General features: G+C 37.7%; 1 protein-coding gene across 3 annotated transcripts in view; it reads right to left on the bottom strand.

The window, feature by feature from the left end:
* Positions 1–13,129, bottom strand: part of PMS1 (PMS1 homolog 1, mismatch repair system component) — a 43,483-nt gene that overhangs the window by 3,176 nt on the left and 27,178 nt on the right. For all 3 annotated transcript variants that reach the window (XM_064718266.1, XM_064718267.1, XM_064718269.1), the window contains exons 9-11: positions 12,219–13,114; positions 7,785–8,240; positions 7,111–7,241 (exon numbers count right to left, since the gene is read on the bottom strand). In XM_064718266.1, the coding sequence (XP_064574336.1) occupies positions 7,111–7,241; positions 7,785–8,240; positions 12,219–13,114 (1,483 nt within the window). The remainder of the gene's footprint in view (positions 1–7,110; positions 7,242–7,784; positions 8,241–12,218; positions 13,115–13,129) is intronic.

The raw sequence follows: 13,129 nt of genomic DNA, 5'->3' as shown, positions 1-13,129 counted from the left end.
TAACAAGTACAAACTTTCACAAAGACACAGAAAAACTGAATTACTAATGAAAATAAATCCACTCTTGTGTAATGGCTCCAAGTAGGATAAATTACCTTCAGCTCAAGTCATAAATGGTTTTTGTAAAGTCAAAAGAGCTGGAGACAAATAGATTGCTCCAAGGTGGATTAAACTAACAAAATCTCACAAGGGATAATTTCTGTTCCTAATCCAAACAAAAACATGAAATATTTCAGAAGTGAGAGAAAATATATATGCATCATAAGTCAGCTAGATGTACTTTCATTACTGGTAGAATGAAGCTGAGTTATCCATGTCCAGGCACTATCTGACAGTCATTAAATAAGATGAACAGGATAACTGCGCAGGTTGAAACTTTTCCTAAATATGGGTGTGTCACTGGGTAAATAATGCTCTTGGGCCTCTTTAAGCTTCATGGCATGAGATACTTTGACCAGGGGGAATCTGATATAGGGAATAGCCCCTCATCCCCCCTCCCCCCAAAAATCACATAACCTTCTTCCAGCTATGTAATAAACACTGCTTTACATCTGAAACCTTATTTCATTTTTCACCCAGCATAGTCTTCCTTCCCTTTTTCAAGCTGCTTTTCCTGAATCACAGACAGCAAGCAGAGTCATATTTTTATATAATACTGTAAAACCTGTGTTCAGATTCAGCTTAAAGCAAAATGTTTAATTATATGAAAGTTTGCCAGATATAAAGGTGAGAAAAGAAGATGTACTATGTTAATATTTCCCCATGGGCAAGCCTGTCAGTAAAGGACAGGAGGAAAAGATAAAGTCTCTTTTTAAAATCTCCTTCAGCTATTTTCTCTTAATTTTTGTCCTATTTTTGATTTAATTACTGATTAGATTTGAGGAACTGTTCCAGACCGTTTGATTATGCTGTTTCTCTCTAAAATTATAACTTAGTCTATCTGAAAACCTTTTAATAATTACCCCTCTATTTCCTACCAAAGACAGGACACAAACTTTTAAAAGTTTCAGGTATTTAGACATTCAGTTTATAAACCTGTATTTCCTGTACTTCCTTTTAAAATTTTATGACAGTGAGGTTCTTAATTTGCAAAACATTTCCTCCTATACTCTTCAGCTTCACCAACAGCCATTGCTCCATCTGCAAATTCTGACAGCCAGATCTGGCTCCACCATTTTCGTCTTTCATCTGAAAGTCAAAGTGGGCTTGAAAGAGTTTAACGTAAGAACAAACAATACAAACCCTGGCTAAGGGAGGTTTATTTCTTTGGTATTTCTGTTTATGTCCCACCCTCCTTTTCTGCTAATATTCTTTAAACTGCAAAGTAGCCCTGTTGCATGCTGATTAACAATATTCATCTGCAAGTCTCTGCAGGAACTCTGATATTGGCAACATTTGATGATTCAAGCAGATGTCCAAGCCTCAATGTACTTGTAAATTTTTGACAAAATATATATTAGGATTTTTGAGTATTCAAACAGCACTTCTCAAACAGTTGCCATAGTAGTTTCTCTGAAATACTTTGCAACTTCCAAGGAAAGTGTTTCCATGAACAAATAAACTAGCTTTCAAATGAGTAAAAATATGGATTTCTCATTGTTACAAATTTCCCCTTTCTCCTTCCAAACGAAGCATTTACAATCACCTTTGGATAATTCCTTCTTATGGCCAGGAAAAACTGTTCCCTTCCAGCTGCCACCTAGATTAGGTGACACTGTAACACTGTCTATCTCCCAGTCTATGGTCAAATCAAACTGAAATTAAATTGCAGCATGGTTTTGCACTGGTGGCTTACAAGAGCTGAGGCAGTTTATATCACCAAGAACAATGGGTTATTTACCTATTACTGCTCTCTGAGGCCTTTCTTTGGACATACCTGTGGTGACTGCATGAGTCAGACCATTCTACCCTAAAAGCCTGCCTTGGAGCATGGCCCAAGACTCAGCATTGATACAATACCAGCTAAGGTGTGCTCCTTGGTCTCAGTTCCTCTCCAGCCAAGAATTCCCATCTCTCTCTAGGCATTTGCCAAAGGCAAATGTCAGACAGATGTGCAGTGAAGGCACATATAATAAATACATCATAAGAAGAACTGGACAGAAAGTAATCCATCTTACTTCTTGAAGTGTTCCCTGCACGTAGGGGTCACTGTGAGCAAACAAATGCCTGGCAGGTCCCAGAACACTGAGTATTAAGTAATTTGCTTTATTAAGTAAAAGCAAACAGACTGCTCTCCCAAAGGTAGCATCACTTGAAGCCTCTGTAAGGCCAGAACATGAGGGGGTGGGAGGGCAGTGGAAGACAGACTGGAGCTCAGCGTCACAGCTTTGCAAATTACAACAACTGGCACATTCCACAAAGAAACCATTGATTTTGCCTAACTGACACACTGACAGCAAGAAGTGTTTTCTTGGCTATTTCACAACATGTTTTTCACTGTGAGCTATCCAGAGAAAAATCTGGTTGAATACTCCTTACACTGATGAGCAGTTAATATTAAGAGAAACAGAGAGACAATACAAAGATCTTAGCCTACCAAAAACATGAAGCAGATGAGACACTTCCAAAATCTAGGATACTTGGAACAACTTTGGCTGCAGTCATATAGTCTCTGAAGAGAGTAAAGGTAGATTACCTCTCTGTCTTCCAGCAAGAACACATTCAAATGGCAGACTTATCCTCAAATGAAACAATAGGCAAGCAAGGCCTCCAACTCCCAAACTCTTGCAAAAATTAACATCCAAAGGTGCCTTTGTGAAAACAAAGATGTTTAAGGAGCTTTCCCACCCAAACGGCAGAACAAGAACAAAACTCCATGTGGAACTGAGTTCCTTCCAGGAAGTAAGCAGCTAATTAGACCTTTCAAAAACCTACAAGGAGTAGTGTATCTCGTGCCACATGGTGTCATGGGGTTCAGAGCAAGGCCTGTGAGAAAGAATCCTGGTAAATTATGAAAGCAAATAAAGCTCAGAACTACTCCACTAGATAAAAGGTATTGGCCATTAAAGAACAGAGTTTACTTCTATGAATTCCAAGCACTACAAGCAGATAATATTCAGTTACTCAGTATTAATGCCAAGATTAATGCAAGATTAATGAATGAGTTATTTTTATCCTATGAATGACACTGCTCCTAGTATGTCAACCAAGTAAGGAAAAATTAATACTTTCTGGGTGAGTTCTTTTTCAAGTAAGAAACCATAAGAATGAAAATCTTCATTAAAAGCCCCTCTGTGTACAAGCTAAGATTCTGAACTGCAAAGAAGCATTTCTAAAGAAGATCAGTTGATATGCAAACCTAATGCAACAAAGGAATTACTGGTCACCTTCCAAATAAAGGCAGCTCCTCAGGGGTTTTTTTAAATAAATAAGCAGTCAGTTCTGCAAAACACCCCAACACCACAAAGAAATAAGGAATAAACCTATGGTCCTATATTTAAATTTAAATCATTTTAGTAATGCCTAGAGAGGCTACCTGGAACAGAAGCTAGACAGAGTTAAAGGAATAAAGTAGGAATTTATTAAGAGACCTTCAAAGGATACACCTTGGGCAGTACAAGAGCCCGGCTGTGGCTCTAGCCAAGATGGATCCTGAGTCACGAGTTTTCACACTTTTATAAGTTTTAGTCCATTTAAATATTGGGGTTAATTGTTCAATTACAGTTTCAGGTTAAAAAGTCCCATTCTCCCAGATTCTTCTCCTCAATTTGCCATCGTTTACGCTTTTTGGGCCTGAAGCTGCAATGGTGTCCAAGGAGAACTTGCTCACACTTTATATGAAGTTTAGAGTTACACACTAAGGCAGTACAGACTGTGAAAAATATGAAAGCTAAAACTTAAGGCACCAATAGTTTTCTAGGAAACTGTCCTAGTGGAGTGTGCAAAACCAAAGGCAAAAGGTCCAGTGTTCCAAGTCAGCATCTGGGTATTATGAGTAGACTTAATATATGGTAATGAGCAGCAATACTCTGGTTGCTTCTCTTTGGTAGAAGAATATCTGTAAAGATTTAAACAAATAATCAGTGCAACCTACTAGACTGACAGCCCTCTTAATAAACCACCATGGGTCAAGGAAGGCCTCTTCTATGATTAAAACATCTGAACGTCAAATTGGAGCAGCTACATTTCCTCTGCTCTTGTTTTGGGAGGTATCTTAGAGCTGTGATGGCATCACAGACTTATTTGTATGGATCAACAGAACAGCTTGTTATTTTTCAAAAAGAAATTACTAGAAATACCACTTGCACATTGAAATTCAAATCTTAATAAATCAATCAATTAATCAATCAATCAATCAATTTGCTTGTGATGTAAGAGGATCTCTCTGTCAGAAAAAAAATAAACTTTCTACTACAGAAAATAAAACTCTTTACTCAGGATGAAAAAGGAAGCCATGCATATTAACGAGTGCTAATAAGTGTCTGTTAATGAGAAATCAATCAGCAGTCAGAAAGGAATATCTACTATGACCATATCAGAACTGAAGTCCCAGAGGAAAACACAGACTTCTGAATATGCTGCATCATATTCAGAGAGAAAGAGCTGATAGTTCAGATCAGCTGAGAAACAGCAAATACTAGGACTGATCCAATGAATCCAAAAAGTTAGGAAAAAATTAGTTACAAAGGTTGTGTGCACAGAGAATGGGATTTTGGTGTGCTCCCATGGATGCTGCTAAGGAGAAAGTCTCCAGTTACCGTGGGTTAATGGCACATTTCCATTCTAGGACCTCTCCACAGCAAGCATCAACCACCGTGCAAAGTAGGAACCTCTGGCCCAAAAACCTGACAATATATCCTGAAGAAACATAACTTTTCTGAAGGAAATTCTAGTTCAAAAACATCAGGATGCCTCTCTTTCAGGATGTGTCTGAATTTCAAAAACCCCACAAAAACAGACAGTGAATACAGATAGTGAAAAAAGGTAATGCTTCTAATAAGGATTTTGAAAGATGTTTTATGAAACAAACTGGTTCTTTCAGATCCTACAAAATACTCAGGTCTGAGTGGGACAAATCACTCCTGATATGCAAGTCCCCTTCTGTAAAGATTATACAAGAATCTATGAATTAAATAACCTTACACTTCATAGTGAAATTCCCAGAGAAGGACACATCAGGAATTTTAAAAACTAATACCTGTGTGACTAAAAATCAACTCTAATAAGTATTTGTAGAAGGCAGTGTATTTCAGGGACAAGTTTAAGAAAAAGAGGAGAAACTAATTAAGAAGAAATCCTCGTGTCAGTTGGAAAAAAGCTGGGAAGATGAAAGAAATTCCATTTGTTTGCTGGTATTTCTACCTTCATCTACAGTGGCATGCTCTTTTAATAAAAAAGGCTGTAACTGCTATAATGTCACCAGCAGAAGCTTATAAACATGACTGACAAGACTCATGTTATTAACTTTTCAGTCAATGTTATTAACTTTTCAGTCAAGTAGTTAAAATAGAAAAGTAAGACAAAGAACTGAATTAGATTCCCATTCTTTACTGGGCTATTCCTATGGTTCATCAACCTCCACAGTGCATACAAAGCACTTTCACTAACTGTAAACCAAACCAGAACAGTTTCCTTGAGGTTTCGTTTTCTTAAGTTTACATCTTAGGAACACAGGATGGGAAGACTATGTCCCAGTTACTGTGTCAAGTCCTTTGTAATTATTATAACAAAATATGTGGTTTAACCATGAGACATCTGCAGTACTACAAGACTGGTCAACAACTTTCTGTTGTTGCTTGGAAATAAACTAGAAATTAAACTCTTCATCCAGGATGAAAAATTATTTATCTACAAATTTTCACATTCAATTTATTCCCGTCTAGTTTACATTAACTAGATTTTGAGCAAATTTAGAATATCAGGAGGTAAAAAAAAGTTGGTGAGCAAAAGTGCTAAGCTACAATCCTTCTCTCCCATATTTGCCTAAGGACATATCATAGACCTCTTCAGCTTTTGATTTGCTTGTCTGAGTAAATCATGTAGGAGCAGCCTCTTACAGTACATGCTTTATTTCCCTAATCATTCACTCCATGATTATTATCAAGATTAATATCAGCACCTGTTCTTCTAAGGTGTTGGTATTTATGCAGAGATTTAGTCAGTCAGAAGGAAGTTTCCCTGTTTTTGCTGTGCATGATCCAGTAAGGAAAACAGCTTTGGCTCAGTTCTTCACAGGAGCCAGCCTCTGAGTGAAGGAGTTGGTCTACATCCCTTTTTTGTAGCTACCCTTAAAAGATCCCATATGTTACAGTACATCTGTCATCACTGTACATATGTGGGGATCTGTAACACATGAAGCTATAGCATTTCTAACAGCTCTTATGGCCAATCTTTTCCCTGAGCTGTCAGCTAGGTGCTACCCCCAAGGAAGCTTGCTTTTCTTGGAATTCTGCTACAGAATTCGTGATCTGCAGAACCTCCACTGGGTCACCCCTGTATTTGCAGCACATCCTAGAAAACATTCTTCAGAAAGATGTAAAGACCTTTGAATTCTCTTGATAAAGTAAAAAAAATCTTCTATGAAATACATTTTTCTGTGATCAACAGAGAGGTATTGAAAAGTATACTCCTTCAAAATGTATTCAAATCAAACTCTGAGAAAAGGTGTGGTGATCCTTTGACCATCTCTTTGCTGGCCCCTCTGGGCTCTGGGTTACAATTTTAATAGAAAAGTATGACATCAGCCAGGATCCAGCTCCTTACTGGATCTCCTCAATGCTCAGCAGTACAAGAGTAGTCAGCTAAAGCACATACTTGCAGAAGGTGCCTGGGCTCAGGAATTCCTGTCAGTTTAACCTAAATTATATTAGAATGGCAATTAAGGATATGGGCATGGAGCATTTTGAGAAAAGAAGAAAGAATTGAGGAAAACATGCATTTCAGAGCATTCTTTGAAATACTATTTAAGTTTTCTCTTCAGTCATCAGTTTCCATTACTCAATGTTCTGTGGGGAAGATTACATTCTCTTCCAATGGTAAGGAAAACAGAATGCTAGAGCTTTAAAAGACAAGGTAATGCAGAATAACATGATCCATATTAACAATAATTTAAATCACTAAATCATAGGAAGCAAGCTCCAATGCAACTAATAGATTTTAAAACCATCATACCTTCTATCACTTTTATCTGGAATCCATTTGCTACAAGCCTTGGATCTGACAAATAACCTGATCCATGGAAACTCTGGTAATTCTTCTGCATTTTATAAAGAGCAGCCATATACTGAGATCCACCAAGAAGACTGGAAAAAAAAGTCCCCAAGTGTTAAAAAACCAACATCCCTTATGTGAAAATTGCAAGTGTGCAAAAACCACTGAAAAAGATATCAAGTGATAAGGAGTCATCAAGATTTTATAAAGTATTTTGGAAAAGCAATTGTTTAAATAAACAAAATGAGAACTATTCACTTATCTTAGTGAGGGGACTGAGCTTAGGCATACAGTAATAATAATTCTATCAGCCACTTCCTAATTCTTGGAGGAAAATCAGTTAAAGTAAAGTTGTGAAAATGTGGAGAATTTAATTTTCTTCCAGGGGAGGAAATTTGTATTTGATGCACTACCAAGGAAACTGGTCAAAGATCATACTTATTTCAACTAGAATAAGACCAAGTGTGCTCAGTACTACAAGATCAAAGTATAAAACCCAAAACTCTGTTTTAATAGCTAAGTGAGTGCACAAATAAGCCCAGCATTAGCAAACAGGGCCTTGCCAGAGTTTACTATAAATAGTTATCAACCGATGTTTCAAGTAATATATACATTTTTGCTCAACAGTACTATACCTGTCTGTTAACACAATTGGATTGTCCAGTTTCTCTACTGGAAGCTTATGGTTCATCAATAATCTCTTACATAGCAGGGCCTCTTCCAGTCTATATGGATTCAGCAACTTGACATTTTTTTCAGTAGCAAGTATCCAGACATCAGGAAAACTCTGACGACGGATCAGGAAAAGCTCATGCTCATCTGAAACATTTCTCTCTTGTCTCTGAAGGTGACGTCTACAGAAACTCAGAGAAAAAGGCACTGGCACAATTTTCACAGGCTGTTCCAGTTTCCCCTTCTTTTCAATCTGGTTATGAAATATCTTGTCAAGCTTCTGCTGGTCAGATGCAGAACTCTTCAGCTTGGCTTTGTGTTTTTCTGCCTCCTTTGCTGGTCGGTGCATTGGCTGTGCATTGGCTTTCTTGACCTCTCTGTTGTACCGTTCCTGGTCCTTAGTGGCTTTTATTTCATAACTTGAAGGAGAAAACAAACCAGTAGCATCAGCAGATGAAAAGCTCCAGACCTTAACCCCTAACACACTACAGCAGAAAGAAAGGTAACCATTTCAAGAGCCAAGAACCACATCCACGGTCCATTCAAGTACCCACACCAACACGCTGCCCACTGTGATGAAGATGGTGATGGTGCCTCTATTACATCACATCTTGAACAAAAGCTGGAAATTTTCCTTCATCAAGACAGCCAGCAAAACCTCAATTACTGTAAGGGAGAGGAACTATTACTCTAAGGAACAGAGTGCATCATACAAAGACCTACAGCAAGGTTCTTTTCACCTCAGTCCCTTGTTTAATTTACAGTCAAATACAGAGTTTTGGAAGGAGTTTTTGGTCACAGGCACATCCAGCTCAATTTACAAAGTAGTTTAAACTTCTAGAGCTCTACAGCCTCGCAGGGGAGGCCATGGGGCCAGCAGGACTTTGGAGTTTGAATAATTTCCCAAGCCCCAGGTCTTACTTACTTGAAAGCGTATTTGATTTCAAATGGCCTAAAATTAGCCAGATGAAGTGTAAGAATAGAGGATATGAATGATTATCACAGAAATCTGTAAGTAATAATCAATCTTAGAAATTTTTCAAAAGCACTCAATAAAAAGCTAGTCCTAAATGCTGTCTAAATGGTTAAAACATTACTACATGCTAAACCTCTACAACATGAATGGATTCTTAATGAGTTTATAAATGTCAGTGAGATAACTAAACTTTTATAGGTCCCAGGTTTATGCTTGTCTACTGCTTATGAATTTTACTTTCCTGAAAGCAAAGGTTGTGATTTGCTGAACTCCCTCTTTTTGCCCTTACTTGATATTCTGAATTCTAGAAGGTAATTCAAACCAGTCTAATCTTCAATTAAAACAAAACAAAAAAAAAGCAGTACTATCATATGTTAGTATTGGAAATAAGTATTTTAGCTGGTCATATTTATTTATTGCTACTTGCTGGAACAGTTTGATTCAATTATGTGTATGCACGCTGGAAAATTAAGGTCAACAAAAGGGTCACCATTTGCAATTAATTATGATGTGCTAGCACTCACATATGGTACCAATATTTAGTTAACTAAAAAAGTCAGCTTAAATAGTTTCTTGCAATAAATCACGTCCTAGAAAATATGGAGCAAACATTAAGATAAAAAACATCTGCTCCATTTAAAATGAATGGATGAAATCACTTGAACAGATTTTTTTTTAATCCCAAATTCATTTACAGCTTTGACCAGATCAATAAATACTTTGTTTTGAATAGACCTAACTGTAATACAGGAAAATATTTAAGTGGAGGTGAATTGAGCCTTCAGTGATCACTGATAATCCAAATTGAAAACACTTCCAAACAAAGTCCAACTTGCCTGTCAGTTTAGGCTACCACCAGAAAAATTCTAGTCTTACAAACTTTGATTGTGAGCATCTTCCAAATTCATACACATCAATATCAGTGACTTGCCCAGAACCAAAGAAAAACTGCAGATTTACAAACTATGAGGGAAGAACACTTTTGCCTTTCTGAAAATCCTTCCATAGAGGAACATATAATCAACAAGTGCTACAAGAACAGCATTTCTCTGTTTTGTGAATTAAGTGTGAATTCACGATCTTTTTCTAATGCTTCAAAACCTACAGACATGAAAATTTGCAAAACTGGATGTAAGCAGAGAGTGGAAGAGTAGAACGAAGTCTACTTTCAAAGGCAGCTTTGGTTTAACCAGAAAAATGGACCAATGATATATTCTTTCCCCCTTGCAATGTAAACCCAAACAAAATAATAAGCATACTAAGAAACCCCTTTTAATGTATGTCCCTCAGCCCTTATAAGACAAATAATCTGAATATGAGTATTAGTTGCAAACTCTGACAGCAAAGACCATGCTACTTGAAAAAATATTTCTCCCAAGGTACAAATCTACTCATGAAGAATTACTGCAGAGTGCTGACAAGGTGATTTGTTAGTCCCATGACAACGTGTGCAACTTTGAACCTTTCCTACACCTTCAGGGTAACTACTCCTGCCACTGTTATGGCACTTAGAGTGATTTTTTTTTTTTCCCACTCCCACCTGAGCCTGATATGCAGGAAATATGAAGGCCAGAAACACATGCAAGCTGTATTAAGTAAGAGGCGAGTGACTGCAAGGAATGAAATCCTTTGCAAAGCAGGGGGATATGTGATGCTGCCAGCATGGACATGCACGGAGCTTTCCTCCTCTATTATAACCTAAAGACCATAACATTTGACATTCCGGTTGTGTAATAAATGCTGGCTTGTTTTGGAAAGGCCATCCTGTGTCACTACGGGACATCTGGTGCTTGTACTACTCCCAAAAGGGATTTAAATTAATTGAGACCCGATGGAGGGGCACAGAGAGAAACAGAGATGCTGAAACCACTGCACAAGGCAGGACTTTATCACAGAAGGATGAAGGAGTGGAGCCCAGGCAATGTGGGGTTGTGCCAGCATGATGCATGAAGTAGAGCTGTGGCACTCGGCTGCCCTGATGTATTTACATTTGTTGTTACCTCTAGGTGGCCCAATTTACCCAGAGTACCTGGAGGCAAGACTCGTGTTCTCTGCCACAAGTCCTTCTGGATTGCTGCTCTCCTCCTATTTGCTATCTCCTCCTATTTGCTATTCTCTGAGGCAATTTTAAGATCATAAATGTGGAAAGGTAAACCAAAGCTGGTATCTATAGATACAACTAGTGGTGAATTCTTCATTTCCTTCAACAGCCATGGGACTCAATTCTACATATAAGGAAAATATTTATACACTGTGTGTAATATATTGCATTCAGTCCTACATATAAGGAAAACTTGATTACCAGAGGTCTCCTTCCTGAACTAATGCAAAGTTAATCTGTAGGCACACTCTTTAACATAACAGTTGTACCAGGAAAGCAACCATGAAATCTCAAAAGCTAAAGCAGAGCAAATTAAAATTTTCTGAAACAGCTGGCAGAACCTTTTGTTTCATTTCATTAAAAGCATAAATATAATTGGAGTAGATTTCTACTATTACATTAATATTTCTGCTTATGCAGAGATGGACAAAACACTTTCTCACATGTATGGGTTTGTGAGCACGGCATGTTGCTTGCATAGTAAACTTTAAATTAGGTAAACCAGAAGCTAGGTGAAAAGGTTTCACTTAACTTTGATACAGCTAACATTCACAACAATGCAGATGACTTATTAAAATATTTCCTTTTCTTGCAAATGGACTTCAAAAACTCAGTGACAATTCATTTTAGAAAAACATGGAATTTAGCTATTCAGACTGTGATCTAGGAAGAGACTTAGTCTTGTTTGAAACAGATTAAAATCTGGACTGTGCTATAGTCTCTGAACCAGCAATGGAATAGCTGGTTAGGGGAAAAAGTAATTCCTTGTGTCATTTGACTGGGTTTTACAAATACTGAGATAGCCTTGGCTGAGATACAAATGAAATTTAGAGGAATGGAATTTACCCAGTGTTCGAGTACCAAAGTTCCTAAAAAAGAACTCTCCCTTTACAGTAATAAAAGTTGAAAAATCTCTGAAGAACTCTACAGCGCCTCATCCATCACTGTGCTGGTTTTCAAGGACAATGCACTGGGAGTGATACTGTAAAGGCTGCCCCTAGAAGCCTGTAGGACTCAAACAGTCAGTTTCTTGCCTGTTATTTTAAATAACTGTTCAGCAGAAATGTCCCTAACTACTGCTGTCCCTAATCCAGCTGCTGCACAGCACAGTGGCAGAAGGAGTAATTCCAATCTGCACTGCACAACTGCACACAGCAAAACACAACTCTGATGTCAAACAATACTGATCCTGATCCTGAGAAGTTAAAATTCATTATCTACTTTTTCATAAATAACTGGAATGTTGCAATTTCTTTAATTCATTGCAAGGAACTCTTTGGTAGCTTCCAGATTCAGAAGTAAGACACAGCCTGAACTTACTTCTGTTTTTCCTCTTCATTCAAATTCTTCCATTGCTCTTCAATTGTCAGCAGGATGTCATTCATGCTGGTCTTTGGATTATCATCTATCAATTTTGGACGACACTCATGTGTGAAAAATTCAAATGCAGACTTTGGTTTCTTTATTATTTTGCTATTAATTAAGTCATAAGCTGTCACACGTCCAAATTTTTCACTTATCACATTTTTTTTCTTTATGCTTTGATCTGAGCTTTGTGGATCGCTGCTTTTTTCACCAGTGTATTCATTTTGCTTACTAACTGTCCCTCCAGCTCCAGGAATCAAGATCTTAACAGGTTCCATCTTGTCTCCCAGAATGTCTTTAAATGCACTTCCCATACTCCAACTATCAGCAGAGATCTCAGGTAAGTCCTTAGGGACTAAGGCTTCCTCATTTTTATCTATTTTGTCAATAGTATCAGAGCTCTCAACATGCTCATTGGCTTTTTTAGACTCAGGGTCCACAGGAACACTATTACTTTGAATATCAGCCATATTCTGTCCATTCTGTTCCTCCTCACGCAATAAATTTAAGGAATTGTCTGGAAAGGCATCACTCTTAGAAAGCTCTCTTTTGTCCAGGCAACTGTGTACATTATCACCACTAAATATCTGATGATTTAAGCAGATCTCTGCGTTTTTTCCTGCTTGACAGTTTTGCACATCACTGCTGAGTGAAAGGAATGAAGTATGAGCATGTAGCTCATCATTTCCAGATGGTCCCATTTCATTAACAGCCACATCTGTTTGGTCTGTTCTATGAACAAACATGTCTTCTGAGGTAACATCTGTTTTATTACTTTCACCAGGGACTGCAGCAGGTAGTGGCCCATACAGTGATTTCAACACATTTTCAACTGCAAGCAAGACAGATTCCTGGAAAAAAAAAAA

This window comes from Zonotrichia leucophrys, chromosome 7 (genome assembly GCF_028769735.1).
Source record: "Zonotrichia leucophrys gambelii isolate GWCS_2022_RI chromosome 7, RI_Zleu_2.0, whole genome shotgun sequence".
NCBI lineage: Eukaryota > Metazoa > Chordata > Aves > Passeriformes > Passerellidae > Zonotrichia > Zonotrichia leucophrys.
The sequence above is the reverse complement of the archived record's forward strand: the minus strand, read 5'-3'. Positions and strand labels throughout refer to the sequence as shown.